Below are 20,598 nucleotides of genomic sequence, written 5' to 3'. Positions count from 1 at the left end.
GCATTCTCTAGGTGGCATCAGCCTCCAGCAGCCTATTTTTAATATTTGCTCTCATTTCTTAATCCTTCTGAACAATAAAAATGAAAGCCATTATAACCAAGTGTGGCTGTGATAATAAATACTTCAGACTCTAAAAATACATTGTCCCTGCCTGACCAGCTGCCCATTTCCCAGAATGCTTGGGTGTTTATCTAGCAGCAAGAAACCATTCTCCTGCGACACAGTTGCAGTTCAATGACACCTAATCTCCTAATTAAAATCGGTGTAAGGATGGACTGTTTAAACTCTAGTTAAAATGTCCCCTTCCATTTGCATTTAAAAGAAACACACTCTTCATCAGGGGTACCCCACCCTGGGTTATAATTTGGCTTCGTTTGCCAGAAATCATAATGTCACTCCAACTTGCTAGAAGGGCGTGGAAATGTGCCTCCCAGCTTGCCAGTTGCTTGGCAACACCAGCAACCGCCTCCTCATCAGGGTGAGTTCTAATTGGCCACAACTCTTGACAGGAGTCACTGACTTATTAAAAAGGACATCTGATTATTCACCTAGATGGCTAGAGCTGATACTTACCAGCAGGAAGTTTTGCATAAAAATGAGTTGTGAATGTTTTTAATATCTGCATGGCTTTTAGCAATGGTGTAGGGGAAGAGAAAGTGATAAGTTTTATTAGCTAGAATTAATTTTTCATTCGTTAGTCAACAATTCAGAGCACTTTAAGGTATTCGTTTTTCCTGTTTTTTTTTTTTTTTTTTGGTGGTACTGGTGGTTGAACGCAGGGCCTTGTGCGTGCTAGGCAGGTGCTGTACCACTTAAGCCACTCCTTCGGCCCTTTTTGGGTTGGTTATTTTTGCGATAAGGTCTCATTTTATGCCCAGGCAAGCCTGGGCCACAATCTTCCTATTTGTGCTTCCCTGTGTAGCTAAGGATGACAGGCATGTGCACCATACCCAGCCTTGGTTGAGATGAGGTCTTGCGAACTTTTTGGCTTTGAACCACTATCCTCCTGGTTTCTACCTCCCAAGTAGCTAGGATGACGGGCTTTAGTCACCACACCTACCCCATTTTTCCATTTTTCTGCAGCAACATACTGTTGGTCCAAATAAACCCACCTAATTATTCAGAACCCCACACACATCATTTCTAAAATATTGCCCTCGGGCCTACTTTATTGGTCAGTTTTCCATCACTACAGCAAATACCTGGGGCAATCTATTATAAAGAGAAAAGGGTTATTTTGACTCACAGTTTTGGAGGTTTCAGTCCACAATTGATGGGACACATTTCTTTTAGGGCTCTGTTGGGAGAGAGGCAGATCACGGTAGGAACACATGGCAGAGCAAAACCATTCCCTTTAGGGCCAGGAAGTGAAAAAAAGGAAAAGGAAGGGCCAGGGCCCCATGGTTTCCTTCAAGGGCACACTCCAATAACCTGAAACTTTCCACCAGACCCCATTTCTTAAAGGTTCCACCAGCTCCCGATAGTACCACAACGGGGCTTCCTTTAACACCGGGACCTTTAAGGGACATTCCTGACTCAACTAAGAAATCAACTGAGCACCAAATAGGAAGACATGTTAAACTCATCTGATTACAAATATTCATTGCTTCCTGATTTTAAGGAGTTTACAATGTAGAAGGGCAATAAGTATTTTATGACCAAGCAGTAAAAAGTGGTGACAGATCCAGGTTCTGTTTTGAGGACCAGAAACCACTTTAAAGGACAGGGAGTCCTCTTGGAACCAAACCTGAAGTTGTTGCTGAGTTTTGCCAGAGGGAAAGGTGCATGCAGGTGGACGAGCTGTGAAACAAAGGCATCTGGGGAGAGCAGTACTGCGTGCTCAGGGAAGAGGGGAGAAAAACCAGCTGGAATACAGCCTGCAAGGAAAGGATTAGTGAGAAAGACAGAGTTGGAAAGTTGGTTGAGGCACATAGAGGTTGCAGTTCTACACCAGAGGAGTGTTTGGCACACACTTCACTTGAGAGTAAGGAGCTGTTAAACTCCTACAAGAGAAAGGACTCCATTTTAGCTGTCTAGCCTCAAAGATGCCAGACATTCTCCAGACCCAGGGGGCAAGTCCTTCTGGGGCAAAAGGAGCTGCAGATCACATCTCCAGAGTCTTCTCTTTGCAGTACCCAGGGGGACCAGGCTCCCAGGAGTCATGTTTGGTACCAAGATGGTAGTGTCTAGTCTGGCTCTTTTGTGAGTATGTCTTCATGCATGAGTAAATGACTCACCCAGGCTACACATCATCAACATGTGAAGCTTGTCTCAGTTTACAAATGCAAGGCAGCACAAAAGAGATCTTCTCCCTGTATAGGAAATGTTTCTCCCAGGACCCAGAGACACTCCGTTCTCGAAACTTCCAAACTTCCAAGTTCATAGCATCTGACCTGCATGGAGTGAAATTATAACCTGGAAGTGAAATGAATTAAAGGGACCTGATTTTAGTGAAACGGCAACAAGCCAGTGTCCAGACAGTCTGGAGTTCAAATTCTCAGCTTCACGAATTATTTGAACACAAAAATCAGATATCATCCTTTAGGTCTTCATGTAATTATGAAGTCAATGTGGCAACAAGATGACAGAAGCTCTTTTAGGGATGGGATGTGTGACTACAAGTACACAGGCCCAGTGATCTGACCCTTTACTGCCCCAAACTTGGAAGATGGTTGCTTTTCCCGTGTTCCCCCCCAAAAAAAAAAAAAAAAAAGTCTCACCCTGATGTTTAGTGGCCTCCTTGGAGCCCTGGAATGTCAGTGCAGAAGGATATCACAGCTCATTGCAATTAGCTCCTGGCATGGGATGATGGCCCAAGCTCAAACAGTTCATCACACCCAAGATAACAGGTAGAGCCAGCATGGATCTCAGCTCTTTTATTCAGAGACAGCTTTCAGCAAACTACATTATCCATGCTAAGAGAGAAAGAACCCTTCAATTGACTGATGTGTCTCAGGTGCCTTCTATGTCAACACTGTCAAGGAACATTCAGTCAATCATCCATCACACAGATATTCCTAGAGAATTACCTGAATGAGGAACGTCATGCTCATTTTTGACACAACAGGTATCAAAAACTTCAATAATGTTACAGAAAAGTGACATTGAGAGCAAAGATTTCCCCCCAAACCTAGCATCTTGAAATAACAATCCTTTGTTGGTTCATTATTTTTGTGGCTCATGTGTCCCATATGGCTTAGCTCTGCTTCTGGCTCAGGGTCTCTCATTTTAGTGGTCGAGTTGCCAGCCTGGTCTGTGGTCTCATCTGAAGGTTGGACTGAGGAGATCTGCTTGAAAGATGGCTCGCAAGATGGTTGACAGGATTTAGTTCCTTCTGGGCTTCAGAAGATTGGATAAGAACTTTGTACTGTGTCCTTCAGTGGATGGGACTCTCCAGAGGGTTTTGGGAAAACAAATATTTAGAAAACAGTATTTTCAGATGACCAGTCTTGTGACTGAGCACAGGATGGATTGGAAAGTGAAAGGCCAGGAGGCTCTTTCAACTGTTGTTAAGCACTATAAAGATGCTTACACTATGGTCTTAGTTCTCAAGAAGCAGGATAAGGCCATTTCCAGGTGACAGGTGGCAAAACCTGAATTAGAGAGGAAATGGGGAGATAAAGATGAAGGGACAGATGCAAGAAAGAAAGCAACACTGACATGTCAAGGCAAGAGCAGGTGGGTCTGATGGGGAGTTGTCTGTGAGGAACAAGAGAAGGGGAAAGAACTTTCATAGGTGTCCAAACCAACCTGGGGGATGGAGTCCTCCATGCCCCATTTGGATCACTCACTACCTAGTGCTGGGCGTTTTACCTATTTTACTTCTAATCTTTGTCACAGTTCTTCAAGGAAGGTATTATTATTCCCACTTTGCAGATGAGGAAATAAACTCACTGACGTTAAGCAACTGGCTTCAGGCCACATGCCTATAAAGTGCCAGGGAGGGCAAACCTTCCCACTGGTGATGGCTTGGAATGTTTGCCCTGGGGTGTGTGGGGGGGGAGGGGAAGTGTGCAATAACAAGGTCCGATCCAATGGTGGAATTCCTGGAGCGTCAACAAAGGGAGGAGACCTCTTGTTCTTAAGGGCTCCTCAGCCCTTCTCAGTCATGACTCTGTATGTTGTCTCTTTTGCCCCCTCATAAGGCCCTCCCACCTTTTAGACCTCACTCTCTTGCCTCTGTCTACACCTTAATTCAGAATTCCTAAGACACAGTTGGTAGAATCCTTTTTTTACAAATTGGGCATTTAAATTATATAATAAATCCCAGGTCAAGCAGGAACTCCTTCCTTCCTAGGGGAATTTCCTTCCCAGACCAAGGATGGTGCTTTACCCTCAGCAGGTACCATTGTTACCAAAGAGATGCTCATACTTGGCGCTGCTCCTCTGGGGACGACCAATGTGAGAGGTGAGAAAAAACACAAAATTCTCCCCAGGCTTGGCTGCACGACTCTAAGACCAGGCTCATTACCCATAGACAGGGTGACTTAAAGAGCAGATATTAATTTTCTCACAGTTTTGGAGGTTGGAAGTTGGAGTTCAGGGTGTCAACAATGTTGGTATCTCATGAGGATTCCATCTTGCTGGTGACCTCCATCTTTTTGTCACTCAGGTGACCTATTCTCAGGTGTGGGTAGGGAAAGGAGAGAGGAAAGAGAAAGGGCACTCTGGTGTCTCTTCTTATAAGGGCATTAGTCCACTCAGGACCCTACTCTTGTGACCTTAATGGTTTCCTGAGAGGCCCCATCTCCAAATACAACTACACTAAGAGAACGTATGACTTTTAGATCGATGCAAACATTCAGTCCATAACAACCCCCCAGGAGAAGCGATTTTTTTTCAAAACATTAATATTTCATATGATTATAAGAGCAACACATGTGCATTTTGGAAAATTTGTAATAAAACAAAAATAAAAATCACTCATCCAACAAAGATGAAACATAAGTACCAAACAACAGTCTTTAATTAAGATCTGAATGATAATAGCATTGTGTATTCATCTGTGCACACGTGTGTGCACACAGGCCACGTTTGCCTGCTCGTCTGAAAACCTAGGGGAAGAACTGCAGGGTTTGTATAAAGATTATGCAAGCCTATCAAAGAGAGCTTTTGTTTGTATGCAACTCATGTAAGTGTAAATATTCCATAAATGCTGTGCATACGCAAGGAAGAAGACCTGAGCCAGTGGCTACTGGCTGACATACAGATCGCGCTCCTCAACCTTGTAATGTTTTCTCTGCATTGCTTTTTAAAACATTGTTCATATATATATGCCCTATCTCCTATCACATTAACCCAAATAAAAATGTCATTATCCATTCAGTCCGACAGACAGCAGGCATCGGAGAGCAGAAATTGCAATCACATCAGCTAGCAACAAAGCACGCACGTGGAGGAAGTGATGGTGGGAGGCAGCTGGTCCAGGCTCCCCTGCATTGTGCAGGCTGAGTGTGGATTGAGTATGAATGACTATCTCTTAACACACAGGATGTGCCTCTGAGGAGTTGTGTGTCAAGGAGTTGTGTGCTGATTTAATTTCATGCTGCATCTCTTTTGCTACCTTAAAGAAGATTCAAGCTTGATATCTAAAGAGATTTCCTTTTGAACAGCTTTGTTTTGTTTTGAGATGGGGTCTTGCTATGTAGCCCAGGCTGTCTTTGAACTGTTGATTCTCCTGCCTTAGTTTTCTGTGTGCTGGGATTATAGACATGTATCACCACACTGGCTTGTGGGAGTTTTGTTTGTTTGCTTTTACAGTGTTACTAGTCCTCTGAAATATAGCTAAAAGATATTTTAGCATCTGGGATTTTATTAAAACAGAGCTCGCTTGTATCTAAGTTTATTAAAATAACTGAAGGAAGATAGTCAGGAAAGCCAGCTACAGAAATACGCTGAGACAGTACTGAGTTCTCTAATTATTACAGAAGTCTGAGATTTCTTGGAAATGATGAGCCAGGAGCCATTTTAAGGGACCCATTTGCATACATGTTTGTACTGATAGATTATTAAATTGATGGTTTGTGAGAATTTAGAAAAGAACGCCTTCTTCATGAAGAGCCAACACAGAATAAATCAGGATTCATACTCACCTTTTTGAGCAGACTTCAGGAGAGGTAGTTGAGACAAATTATATTTCTGTTTTGGCTGTCTTTTGACAGTTTTTCCCTACCAATTTTTAGAAAAATGGTGTCTGACTGAGTGTTTACTTAGGTTCATGCATGGCTAGCCAAAGGATTTTGAAAAAATTCTGCAGCTACCTGAAATAGCTATCTAGCAGAGGGCCACAGGGCTCTGCACTTAAATCTGTCTACATAGGTATGAACAGGATGAAGACTCAGAAGACATCTTTATCAAATTCCAGGAGATAACCGGCAACTTTTTGCAGAAATAAGTGCAACGTAAATGTGAAATCTTCTAATGGAAGGACCCCAAAGGGTCTAAGAGTCAATTGCACAGAGTGACAATTTATGGAAAAAGTCTTTGTGGTTTCCATTGACCTGAACCTTGACATTTGCCTGTGCTATGTGTCAACATAAGCCAGGCCTTGCGATTAACATGCAGTGTGCAGATCACAGGGAGTGACTCATTTACCATTTACTGGATCGCACCTGAAGTAGTACTGTGTTCCACTTACAGGGCTGCCCTTGGAGGTGACCCTGATTTTTTTTTTTTAAATGAGCAGTAAGAATAGAGGGTAGCATGAAAATCATGTGGCTGGAGGAATAATCAAACGAATGGGGAATAACTGTCAAGGAGAAGATGAGCAGGTAGATATCACTGTCTGGGTGTTTGATACACTGTCACAAGAAACGGACAAAAATGAAACCAGTTCAGGCATCTAGTCAGCTTGCTGTCCCTATAACAAATACCCACAATAATCAACATAGAAGGGTTCTTTTTTGCACAGTTTGAGAGGTTCCAGTCCATGGTAGTTGGCCCACTGTTTTGGGCCGGTGGTGGTGGCCCATCATGGCAGGAGCACATGGCAGAGCAAAACTACTCACCTCAAGGTCAGAAGTGAAAGAGAGAGTGAAGAAAAGGCTGCGGTCCCATAGTCTCCATGAAGAGCACACTCCCAATAACCTAAAGACCTACTAGGACCTGCCTACCTCCAGAAGGCCCTACCTCCTCCCAATAGTACCACTCGGGACAAAGCCCTTGCCCCTTTGGGGGATATTTGAGATCCAAATGATGACAGAGTCAGATTTTGCCTCAATTCAATAACATACTCTAACAAGTACATTAATATTTTATAATTTTTCCCATTGTCTGCAGATGTAAGAGCACAAAGCAAGCATTATATAATCAGTAACATTGATTCATTCCTCACAGAATTACTATGTGCCATACCCTGTTCTAGCTAGGATCTGAGGAATACAAAAGTAAACAGAAAAAAAAATCTTCCCTGCTCTCAGGAACACCATAGTCTACTGTCAAAATAGTAAATTCAAAGGCTGGGCACGGTGGCTTGTTCCTGTAATCCAAGCTGTTTTTGGAAGGTAGAGATAGGAAGATTACAGATCAAGACCACCCCAGGCAAAAGCTAAGAGAGACCCTATCTCAAAGAACAAGTCAGGTGTGGTGGTACACGCCTGTGTGCTATACAGAAAGCTTGGGTAGGAGGAGTCAGCTCTGAGGCCAGCCCTAGGCAAAAGCATGGGATCCTATCCAAAAAATAAATAAAAGGCGGGGATTGAAGGGAGTGACTCAAGGTAGAGCACTTGCCTAGCAAGCACGAGACCCTGAGTTAAAACTCCAGTAGCACCAAAAAATAAAAATAAAAAAGTAAAATCTAAACATAAGGTAACATTTCAAAATATGTTCTCTGTGAGAAACGCTCAGAGCGATGTATGACAGACAGCAGGTCGCTTTAGCTGTAATGCTATTCGGGAAAGTGCACTGGTTAATGTGATTCCCCTCGACATTTCCAGCTTGGCCTTTCAAACATACAGGAGAATTAAAGGTCACAAGGGTGCCTATCTGGCTCCACAAAGAATTCCACCCACCCAAGCAAGTCTACTAGGGTCAAAGTGAAGCCAAAAATGAGATCTAAATTTATTGAAACTCGGTGATGGCTGCATGAGTGCTCATGACACTGTTCTCTCTACCTTTCTGTGTGTTTTAGAAAATTCCCATCATAATTTTTTTTGTGTGTGATCTAGGATTTGAACTCAGGGCCTCATACTTGCTAGGTAGGTGCTCACTGCCTAAGCCACACCTCCAGCCCTTTCTGCTAGTTATTCTGGAAGTAGGGCCTGGCTTTCTGCCCAAGCTGGACTGGACTGTAAGCCTCCTATTTTACATCTTACTGTAGCTGGGATGATACACGTGCACCACTGCTCCCGATCTTGGTTGAGATGGGGTTATGAGAACTATTTGCCTGGATTGACCTTGAACTGTGATCCTTCCAATTTCAGCCTCTCAAGTAGCTAGGATTACAGTCCCAGACTCCATCATAAAATATTTTAATATTAAAAAAAGTAGCCAACAACTGTGTTTTGTGGCAACTGAAGTCAAGACTTAGCTTATGTTCACAGGTTAAGCAGCTTAAGCACAAACGAGCCATCCTTAGGAAATGATCTAAAAATAACTTCTGTGATAATTAAGAGGTTGAAATGGATGACCTCAGGTACCTTTGGATACTAGACTCAGTGTTCTAGTGGAAAAGTATAATTGAAACAAGCAAACATGGGCTTGGGTTCGTTCCAGTGGAGGACATATGGAATGTGGTCTATTTGCTCTCTAATGCTAACCACATGTCACAAACTGAGTCTGATCCTGGCTCAGTCTACACACTTAACATTCACTTTCATAATTAGCTCACCATACTTTCAACCCTTTCTCCTCTTTTGTTGCCCCCACAGAAGCTTGCTAAAGCTCAAAATAGATGATTGCAGCTCTTGTATTTTTTAAATATTTGTGAATTTTAGAACCTCATCCTTCATCCTAGCTGAGTGAGAAGTACCTTCAGAACAAAGTCCATTCTCCCAGAAAGCTCCACCTGTCACCTCATACCAGCAGCTGATTTGGTGTGACCCCTGCATGAGTCTCTAATTGCACCTCTGTTACCCCTCATCAGATGACGCCCCTCATCAGCCAAGCCTGTGACCTGCTCCTGGCTCATTTGAAGCGCTGTGCAGAATCCGGGAACGCATTCGACATCCAGAGGTAAGGGTGCTCCATTACAGCTGAGAAGTCGCTTCTTGTAACTGTCCATAATTGCTGGGCAGTTACCTTGGGACTTGCAAATGCTAGAAGCTCATGAAAGCAGGGACAGACTGACTAACGAGAAGAAATGAAACCCTTTTAGAATGAGAAACAAAGGGACCAAAGCCCAAGACTGTGTGGCTGATTGAGAAAGCCCCAAGTGTGCAGCGGCTGGCCCATGAACAAACTTGTCTTCCAGTCCTCGCAGACCCAGGTGCGGGGCAAGACATGTCTGGGCAGAAAGGACAGGGACCTGGGGGAGCATCTCTGCGTTCTCACATCAAGAAAGACTGTGGGACTTCTCTGAACAGAAGCCGCAGCTTGGGACTGGCAGAGTGGCTTAAGTGGTAGAGCGCCTGCCTAGCAAGCATGCAGCCCTGAGTTCAAACCCCAGTACTGCCGCCCCCCCAAAGAAGCCACAGCTTAGTGGTGGACACCAGATTTAAGTGACTGTCTAACTTTTCTCCTAGGAGTCTCTAATTGTTTTGTGCCAAATCATGGCGGGCAGAGGTCAGAAGTAGAACGGAGCTGCTGTGTCAGCCCCAGCCCATTCATGGTTGTCATTGCTAATAAACCAGTAACACAATCGACACCAACATTTGCATTACACCATATGGCAACATATCGTCCACTCTCTCTCTGCTCAGAGGAGGCAGGAGGTGGTAAAGATAAGGCAGCCTCATCAGCTATAAAAGCAAAGTAAATAACTCTTAAAACCCTTCAATCTTCAACCATTAAAATCAGATGGAATCACATTTGGTAGTCTTGTTTTTGTTTTTACTATAGTGGGGGAAATCTGTAATCAAGTGCAGAAATGTTTTCAATAAAAACAGTCAAAATTTTACGGTCATCTGGAAATGTCATTTGTTCCCTAATGATAAGTTGGTGGCTGTAGAACCTGTGTAGAAGAGGAACTAAATGTATGCCTACATCAAGGACAAAAATAGACCTTGTAATTATGAAAGGATATTAATAACCCAGTTGTTAGCCTTCTTAAAAGAGAACTTAATCTGACAACTCCTGTAAAAAAACAAAAAAGAAGCATTCTAGTTTAAAATGGCCTTTTGGGACATAGATTTCCTACAGCGTAAGACCTTAACGTTCTTGGAGCTCCTGCCAGAGGCTTTTCCTTCTGCTTGTTGCTAAAGTGCACTGTGTTTTCTGTAACAACACACATGTGATCACAAGGCCAGCTCCAAAGTTGGTCTGCTGTTTATTGGGGTGTGAAGAGCCCTCGTTTTGGGTTAGCTGCTCTTTTTAAAAATGCAAAATCACTAGGAGGAATAGTTGGGGCGGTAGTAAAAGCAATGAGATACTCAGGTCGTTCACTCATCCACGACAATTTGACGGTATCAGTTGATCCTCAGGCTTTGGTCGGAGATGGGCTTCACCTGCATTGCCTGTGGGTGGAGGCCGTGGGCTTTGGTGCTCCTACTCCCCCTCCTACACAGGAAGCACAATGGTGTCTGACTCTGTTCTGAAGCCTCGAGGCTGAGTGAGTGGTAGCCCTGCCCAAGTTTGCTGTGATAGGCTTACTCTCACGTCTTCCATCTCCTCCTGTATTCTGCTGTTGCTGCTCATTCCAGAAGTTTCTTCCCACTGCCTCATTCGGATCTTGAAAAGTTCTTCTCTCCAGCCTCTTTGCAGGGCTAGGGTCACCCTGTAGACGATGGAAACTTGCTTTGTCAGGAGGGAGGCATTGTGGGTAGGGCTGATGCCAGCATCCATCCAAATTCAAACCCTCCCATCCCTGTAGGCACTACTGCTGCTACACCACAGACATAGTGGCCAGCGTTGCCTTCGGCACCCAGGTGGACTCCCAGAAGTCTCCCAAGGACCCCTTCGTGAAGCACTGCAGGCGTTTCTTCACCTTCAGCATCCCCAGGCCTCTCTTGGCTTTAATCTGTAAGTACAGCCCTGCCCATGGTGACAAGACCTCAGCCCCTGTCACTAAAAAAGGGCACTCAGGGGTCTCTGAGAGTTGCCCTGCAGAGACTCTGTCTTCCTAGAGCCACCAGGTTTCTCTTGTCACAGGCTGGGGTCACTTGTCACCAACACAAGCAGCCCTGGCCTCTGTCATGCTGCCATGGTGGTGATGACGAGTGTGAAGTGCTTTGTGGGCATTTGTTCCATCACTCCTGGCATCCACCTTAGAAGAAAAATATTCTTGTCCCCATTTTTCAGGATCAGAAAACTGAGGCTTAGGAAGGCAGCTCTAAGACTAGAACCCAAAATCTTTCATTTTTTAGGGCATTTATCTCCCCTCCAGCAAAATTCTCTTCAGGAGACTTCTCCGCTGGAAAATTCTTAAGCTAGAAATCACAGGATGGGTGACGGGGAGGTGGAGAAGTGTGCGACAGCTAGTCTATTGATTGTACTTTTACTTTACTGGTGAGTTTTGCCCTCTGGCCTGTTCCAGTATCTTCTTGCTTTTATGGAAGCTTGGGGGTGCTGTGAATGTAATTGACCAGTACAATTATTTCCAGCCATTTTTCCTGGCTTACAAATTCTGTTAATTCTTTGTTCACTTTTGTTCCCATTTCTGAGCCAATTTTAGTGGGAAGCCCTGTATCCTGCACCAGTTCCACTCTGAAACTGAAGGAGAATTTGTTTTGGAAGTCAGTCTTTTCCTTCACCCCTGCAGGGGCTACTGGGGCTGAGTCTGCCCCTCCTGTGTGCCTTCAACCACGGGATACCCCCAAGGGACAGATGGTTCCATTGTCACTCTCCTGCTGTCCCTGCTGTCTGTACCTCTAAACAGGCCAAGCATTCTGAGGCCCCTGAGCATCCAGAACTGGTCCCTTTGGCCCAGCTCTGCACAAGCCCTGTGTGTAGGAGACCTACCACGGGGATGAAGAAATTCCTCTCCAGGAGGAATTTAGTGTCCCTGACCCAGGGAGCCCCATTCCAAAGGTACAGCAGCAAGGGCCCAGGCTGCACATGGCTTGCCAGGAGAGGAGGCCACAGTGGATGGGACCAGCATCCTTGTCGGCAGCTGCAGTGGCCGCTCTTAGGAACAACTCAGGTGGTTGCTTTAGGGACCATCATCCAGAGACCAGAAAGTTAAGAAAGTAGATAGGCTTCTACCCCTTGGTAAGACTTGAAACACAGCCTGTGAGCTGCTCCTTCTTGAAGGGACCTTGGCCTTCATAGCTAGGACCAAAGGTGTTAATTTATAAGCATGAGATTGACTTTGTAGGACCCGATGGAGATGAGGACTCTGTTAACAGCACATATGTTTCCTGAGTGCTGACTATGTGCAAGGAATGGTGCGGGGAACAGAGCTAGAGTTAGGCAACCCTGCTGTAAGGAGCAGTGACTCCCAAGTGACTCTAATTCAAGGCCAGCCCTTGCTTCCTAGTAACAGGCATCTAACAGCTCTGGTTTATTATCGCCCCTTTCCAATGCACTTTTGTTTTCTCTTTCAAGTATCCTTTCCATCCATAATGGTCCCACTGGCCCGGATTTTGCCCAATAAGAACCGAGATGAACTGAATGGCTTTTTTAACAAACTCATTAGGAATGTGATTGCCTCGCGGGACCAGCAAGCCGCAGAAGAGGTAACGGATTTTAATAGGACACAGCCTTGAAACAGAACCTAATTTGGCATCGCTGTCTCTCTTTTCTTTCTCTTCCCTCCTCACCCTGCACATCACATCGTACTGTTTTTTAGCACTCTAATACTCCTAGTCTTCCAAGGCCAATAGAAAGCAAAGAGAAAGGTGGAGGAAGGTCTACAAGAAAGGGAGGGGAGGTGGGAAGGATGGTGGAGAGGAGAGGCCTGGAGCAATGGGCCCCTGCCCTGATGTGGGAGAATAAAAGACACCCCTAAAGCACCTCTGTAACTCAGACATCACTCTAAGCATAGGTTATGGCAGCCCCAAAGAATTCTAGGTAAATGGACCCATGCAATTTTCATGAGTACATTCTGTCTATTGAAAAATGGCAAGACAAGTTTTCATAGCATGAATAACAAATATTAGAGAGAGGTTCAGGCAACAGCAGCCAATTCCATGGTCCCTTTCAGGATGTTTCTAGGAAAAATTGTGCTTAAAGACCCTGGTCTCTCTCTCCCTCTCTCTCTCTCGTCTATTTCCTGGGACATTGAACTCAGGGCTTCTCCCTTGCTAGGCAGGTGCTCTCCCAGTTGAGCCACAGCCCCAGCCCTTTTAATAGGGTCTCAAACTTATGTTCAAGCAAGCCTGGACCACAGTCCTCCTATTTATGCTTCCCCACACAACTGGATGACAGGTATGTACCACCATGCTGGTCATCCTTTCAGATGGGGTCTCATGACCTTTTTGCCTTGGTTTGCCTTGAACCTTGATCCTCCCAATCTCCCCCTCCCGAGTAGCTAGGATCACAGGCACGAGTGCAGACCCCAGACACCCACCCTGTCTCTTCAGCATGCTTCATCTGAGACCTAGAGTTTTTGTTCTTCCTTGCAGACTTGCACTCTGCTCCACACATGGTAGGGATCAAGTAAACATTTGTTGGTTGAACTTGGCTAAGAATAGAAGTAGGGACTTGGGGTGTGAAGGAAGACCGTTTCAGCGCTGATATGCTTGTACATGTGTAAGTGATGTTCTTTAAGGGCCTCATGGCATTAAAAAATGTTACTGAAAGGAAAAAAGGGCTGAAAGAGCTTTTCCATAACTGACTTGTGCAAGATGCGGCTTTAAAAGGGTTTTTGCGAGACCGAGTGGCCCAGAGGACTCTGGGAGGTCTGACGGTAAAGGCACTGGCCTGGAATGAAGTCACAGGCAATTAGTGGCTAATGCACTGACCAGCCTTGGGCAGCAACATTGTCCTGCTCGTTTTCCTGCCCTGGGGACTTGTTGGTTCCAGAAGGCGTGGGAAGGTGTATACGAGTTCTCGGCTCCTTAGCCCATCTCGGCGTGAACTTGACAAGAATGCCCTTGGGGGGCGGGAAGCAATCAGCTAGCTGGTATACCTGGCCCCCCTCAGAAGCAATACCTAAGGGACAGCACATTCTTAACCAGGTGCGTGCTTCCTGGCTGTGGAGCCTGGGGACAAAGAATAAAGAAAGAGCCATTTTCAAACCTCACCATTGTGGAGGGCTGGGTTGTGAGAGCTTTGTCGCACACACACACACAGACACACATGTACAGACACACACACACATACACACACACACCCCTATCCTGAAACCCACCACCTATGGAACCAGGCAGAAAATTTAAAAACTGTTGCACTGAGTGACTTACTAAGAGGTGAGAGGTTATTAAAGATCCAATTACTGGGATTGCCTTGAGCTTTTCCTTTTATAAACTGTACAGCTATTTGTTTCAAACAAAGAGTTGATCTGAGAAAAACCTCCCAACCACAAATCCAGGACTGCCCATGTCAAGACAGAGCTATACAGTTACTAAGAAAACTCACTTGAAAACCATCTGAACTCTGTATACAGTCCATCAAGCAGATGTGTGTTTGCGCAGTGAAAACGCGGCACAGATGTTAAAAGGTAAATATTTTTCTAAGCTCTAGCCGATGGGTGGGTTAGACACCTACATCTATCAGGGTGCCTATTTTTCTTGGATATAACCATAAACCAGCACTGTTTCGGTCCTAAATGGGCAGTGTTCAGATAGCCTCCCTCCACTCTGTGATGCACTGTGAATAAAAGAACCCCATCTAGTTTCTCGTAAGCCATCGAGAGTGGTCCTTTCCTCCAGCCTCTTGGCCGGAGGTTAAGACATTTCTGCAAGACACCACCAGCCCTGGAGCACCTTGGCTGAGCAGGAGATGCCAGTTACCATTCTGCTTCTAGAGTGGACATGGCGGTACCCTTCCTCTTGTCATCACCCCTACCCCACCCCAGCAAAGCCAGGACCAAGCATCAGGAGCCACAACCACATCACACACCAAGGAATTTCAAATGGACCAACCAAGAAGCCTGGAGGTGCTCTGGAGGCTGGTGGGGAGGCAGGCTGAGGAAGGGGTTCTCACTGACCCTTTGCCATTTTCTCAGCTGTTACAGCTAAGCAGGCTGGCGGAAGTGGAAATCTTGACCCCTTAACCTCAAGGTGTGTAACACCCACAGTCTTACTCATGAGCCCTACTAGGTTTCCCCACACACACCTTCCAAGGTCACGGAGCTGGGAGGCAGGAGCTGTAAAGGTTTCCTAAGCCAAGCCTCCTGCTCAAAACAACACACAGTTGAAACCAAACCCAACAATCCTTCTTCTGAATGCATTTCTCACCTTACATTTTGGTTTCTGGAACTTTCATTGCATATCTAAGACATTTTCAACACAATGCTAGGCACAGGTGGGGGGGTGCTTATAATCTCACAACATATGCAATGACAATGACTTAAAAGATGGAATTGCATGGTAAGATGTGACACATAGATTATTTATGCAACAGACATTTAGAAGCCAATGAATTGAGATGAGGCAAGTAGGATATACTTTGAAATTATAATACTTTCCTGTTGGAGGTTCTGACCCTCTCCTTTTGCTGTTTAATACCATAAACTTCAAAAAGGAGCAACATCTTGGTTGTCATTCATCATATTAAAGGATGTTTCCAAGAAGGGATGAGCCAGGAATATACTTCATGAATGCTAAACAAGCACTCCTACAGTCAGAATTGGCGGTAGTAAAAATGTAAAGAATATGCAAATTACTGAGAAGGAAGGTAGAGGAAATGGTAAGAAAATTCCAGCCTCTTAAATGGACTTGGAGATGACTGAGGGAAAAAGAGGACTCAGTTAGGAAGCAGACTGCTAAGTCTGGGGGCTTTGAAGACAAACTCCACCCAAGTCTCCCCTGCCCCCCTCCCCACCACCCCGTTCTGTTGACTTCTACTGTGTGCGAAAACTTATGACTACCTGTATAAACCCAAAATTGTGCCCAAGTGATCAGTGGAGCAACTTCTCTGATTTAAATCTTTAAAATAAGCCAGGCACTGGGGTTCACACCTGTAATCCTAGTTCCTTGGGAAACTAACACTGGAAGGATCACAGTTCGAGGCCAGCCTGGGCAAATAGTTCACAAGATGGAGAAAAATGGATTGGAGGTATGGCTCAAGTGGCAGAGCACCCACTTTGCAAGTGTGAAGCCCTGAGTTCAAACCCCAGTCCCACCAAAAAAAAAAAAAAACTATAAGATGTTTTCTGGCTTTATTGTCGGAAAGCCAACCAACTATAGAAAGTAAAACTAAGTGCTCCCCCCCCCCCGATTTTCCAACCTCCTCCAGCTCACCAGGAGCTATTGAGGATAAATGTTACTAAATATTTTCTATGTGTAGATGGATATGCAGGCTTATACAGACTGTACAGTCACTGTTTTTACAGATACAATCCCACTATGCACACTGTTCTGCACGTGACTTTTTTTTTACTTAATAAAGTAGCTGCACACTTTTCCAGATCAGCCCAGACAGAATGGCTTCATCCTGAGTGGATAAAGAAAATGTGATATAGACATTGGAATATTATATGGCCCTAAGAAAGGATGATATACTGTCATTGCAACTACATGAGTGGGAAGTGGAGGATATTATGCTAAGTGCAATAAGCCAGGCACAAAAAGACAAATGCAACATGTTTGCTGCCAGATGTGGAAGCTAAAAAGCTGATTTAATAGAGAGTAGAAAAGTGGTCATTAGAGGCTAGGATGCGGGGAGGGAGCAGGAACATAACAGGCACCAAAATCCAATTAGCTAAGAGGACTAACTTCTAGTGCTTTGCAGCACAGTGGTGAGTACAACTTATAGCAACTTACATACTTTATAAAGACCTAGAAAACAGGCCTTTGAAAGACAAAGAAACGGTACACGTTTAAGGAGAAGGAAATGCTATGTACTCTTATTTGGTCATTGCACAGTGTAGACATGTTATCAAGGTATCACACTGCATCCCATAAGTATGTACAACTAAAAAGGAAAGAATGGCTTCACTTTTTCCTGGCAGTGTCGTAGTCCAGAGTCTGCAGAACAGTGCCTGATGGAGGGCCATTCAGGTGGTTTCCGGGTTCTCACCGTCACAGGTAACCCAATAACAAGGATGTGGTTCCTGCTGAGCTGTTTAAAAATGACACCCACGCATCTTCTTCCTTTGTCCTCCAGTGAGCTTCCCTCTGTGACTCTGAGGTCAAACTGTGTTTTCCTCTCTTGTCCTTAGAGGCGGAGAGACTTCCTCCAAATGGTGCTGGATGCTCGATGTTCCACAAACACTGTGGGCATAGAGAACTTTGACATTGTCAAAGAAGTCCTGACCTCTCCCAAGTGCACAGTGGACCTTTCCCCAAGGCACCAGCCCAGAGCCCCGGCCCAGCCTCTGACTGAAGACGAGATTGTGGGCCAGGCCTTCCTCTTCCTCATCGCTGGCCATGAGATCATCACCAGCGCGCTCTCCTTCGCCACCTACCTGCTGGCCACCCACCCCGACTGCCAGGAGAGGCTTCTGAAAGAGGTGGACCTTTACAAGGAGAGGCACGTGAGTACAAGTGGGACCCAGGCGTCCATGTGACATCCACAGGGCAGCTGATTTTGTGAAAGTGTTTTTTAATAACTTGCTAACATCACATTTCAAGTTTATAAGATGAAATAAGGCCACTGTCCACCTTCTCCATCTCTCTGGACTAGCAAGTACAATGGAGTGTTCCTAACACAAGGGGAAAAAAGGACAAAGGGCTCACAGACCTGCACAGTCTCAGCCCATGAAACTGGGTTGGGGACCTGCAAAGGCCCAGGAAGGAGTGGAGGTCAAAGGGCAGCAGCTGGGAAGGAGGTGTGGCTGCTGAATGCTATGACCATGGGGTGCCTCACTAAGGGAGGTAGGGGAGAGCCAGAAAAAAGAGCCAAACTAGGAGTGGACACAGGGACAGGCTGAGCTGAAGCAGGAATGAAGAATGGTGGGGCTGAGGAAGAAGTCCACAAATGGAGGAAGGTAAGACAGGGCTGTGAACTCCAAGTTCAAGTCTGAGCATTCCTGCGAGGTAAGACTGCTCTTGGAGGAGTCAACTGACTTACAACAGCGCCACACCAGGCTCCTTCCCCATTTCCTGCGTTTCCCGGATGTTTGTGTGTGTGTTGCTTTGACCTGTGAATTGTGGGAGAGAATCATTTTTAAAACCTGTGCTCTAAAAGCTTTCCATAAAGAACTGTTTCTATTACATCCTGTAATTACTGCTACATTCACCATGTTGCAAGGTGGCTTGTTCCATTATTGGAACTGCTTTCCAGAAAATTCTGCTTCTTTGTCCGACTGGGGAAGTAGTGGCAAAGTTAGCCCTTCTGTCCCATATCCGTTTTTAAATATTTGAGGACTTCAGAACTATGTTACTGATTGCCTCAATGATTGGCTCAAATGAGCTTATGGTCAACTCCAACTTCTATGTTGTTATGACAACTGCCAAGCCAGGTCTCCCCAGTCCTCTGCTTCTACAATTGATCTTTTGAGCCCAAATGCAAGAGTTTCTATTTATCCTTATTACTGTTCAAGTCAGTCGAAAGAATTTTGAATCTTGATTCTGCCATCTGTCATATTAGCAGTTCCTCTAGCTTCGTGTCATCTGAGACTTGTTAAGCTTGTCTCCCATTTCATCCAAGTCATTGATTAAACTGTTGAACAGGACAGGGCTGCCTCCAGAATGACATTGATCCGTTAATCAATATTCTTCAGCCATGGGATCTCAACAAGCCATGAATCCAAATAATGCCACTCCTACCTTTCCTGCTGGTTAGTTATTTAATATTTGGTTTAAATTGAGGAGCGAGGAGGGGAACCAAAGACGACTGGAACATATGACTGCAAGAGAGACAAGGGGAGAGACGATATGTCTGTTGGGACATATTTAGTCGCAGGTAACAAACCCCAGCTCAAACTCACTTCAGCAAAACCAAAACAACAAACTCAGACATTTATAGTACAAATAACGACACAGCTCAGGAATAGATGTGGCTTCAGGCAAATCTTTATTCAAGTGTCAAGGATGTGCTCAGGTCTTAGGTCCTGGTTCCCTGGCCCCAGTTCTTGGCTGTGCTTCCTCATTCTGGTCCCATCCTTAGCCACACTGTCCTCTGGAAGTCCTACAAAGCCCACCAAGAGTGCCTGGAACCACATACTTCCTTGTTCCCCACCACTAAAGAGAGACTGGTGCTGGAAATTCCCAGCAAGAGTCACAGAGGTCACTCTGGTTGGAAGGCTAAGGTTACTGCCACTCAGCAGCCAGCAATCATGTCAGAGGGACAGGACCGCCAATGCTATCAGACCCCAGCCCAGGGTCAGTCATACTCAGGTCACATGACTGAGAACTCAGGAGGGTGACCTCCTAAGTAAAGCTTAGGGTGTTGGCCCAGAAAGGCAGGAGAGGGAAGACCAGCCGCTAGTTTCAAGTAAATGAGAAGGCAGGTCAAAAGAAAGACTTTGAAGCATCTGACGAGTACCCAGAAGTGTGGTGGATGTGATGGAGGCTTTGGGAAGGGACCAAAGCCCCAAGGCATAGAAACCGTGACCGTCACCTTGAGGGAATTTAATGGCAAGTGAGAAGCAATAAAGTATGTCTATTAAGCAATATCTCCCTTCCAAATTAAGTGCTGCAGGGCAACAGAAGGGAGAAAATAACGGAGTCTACAACGTGGTATCATTCAGAGAGCTTGAAGCCCTAGCAGCCTGCCAGACCCCCCAGCTGAAAGCATAATCAGGCTGGGTGTGGGATCAGCAGGCCCAGGGCCACTTCCTACAAAGCCTCATGCACACCCCTCCCTCTGGCATGGCCTGATCCAGCCCTGACTTCAGGAGGTCAATGCCATCTCACCAAACCCAGGCTACCTTCAGTCTCCCAGCCTAGACCGGGGCTTTCCCCGCAAGGGGCCACCTCCCATGGTGCTGTGCAGAATGTCCGAAGGCACTACAAAGACCCCATGAGCAAGGGAACAGAGTACAGCAGCTAAAGGTTTTCAAACTTCAGCGTTTCAAACCATCTGGGAAAGTTGCCAAAAATGCAGATCCCAGGGCCCTCCCCCACCAGGTTCTAATTCCTTAAGTCTGGGCTAGGGCTCAGGAACCCAAGTGATTCTGATGCAGGTGGTCCCTGGTTCCATTTTGAAAATACAGCCTTAAACTCTCAGGGTCCAAAGACTCCATTTCCAAGAAAAACAGCAGAAACAAGAAGAGGGTCTGATGCCCTGCCCCAGCCAAGCATGTCCCACAAGTCACTTTCTCCCATGGGTGGCATTTGGAATGATCTTTGACAGATAGGGATATGTGGACGTTGCTTGTTTTAAACAATAAATGTGACATCACAAAGGTCTTGCTTTGTGTAGCCTCACTCACAGTAACCCTCAACAGATATTTGTACGTTTTCTTTTTTCTATTCTGTCTTTCCTTCTCTCTTTTACTTATTTTTTTTTTAACTA

The 20,598-nt window shown here is 45.3% G+C and overlaps 1 protein-coding gene across 1 annotated transcript in view; it reads left to right on the top strand.

Moving 5' to 3' along the window:
- Window positions 1-20,598, top strand: part of Tbxas1 (thromboxane A synthase 1) — a 152,091-nt gene that overhangs the window by 86,413 nt on the left and 45,080 nt on the right. The window contains exons 6-9 of the mRNA XM_074062122.1: window positions 9,083-9,171; window positions 10,967-11,115; window positions 12,640-12,770; window positions 17,360-17,674. Of these exons, the coding sequence (XP_073918223.1) occupies window positions 9,083-9,171; window positions 10,967-11,115; window positions 12,640-12,770; window positions 17,360-17,674 (684 nt within the window). The remainder of the gene's footprint in view (window positions 1-9,082; window positions 9,172-10,966; window positions 11,116-12,639; window positions 12,771-17,359; window positions 17,675-20,598) is intronic.

Source organism: Castor canadensis, chromosome 2, assembly GCF_047511655.1.
Source record: "Castor canadensis chromosome 2, mCasCan1.hap1v2, whole genome shotgun sequence".
NCBI lineage: Eukaryota > Metazoa > Chordata > Mammalia > Rodentia > Castoridae > Castor > Castor canadensis.
The sequence above is the reverse complement of the archived record's forward strand: the minus strand, read 5'-3'. Positions and strand labels throughout refer to the sequence as shown.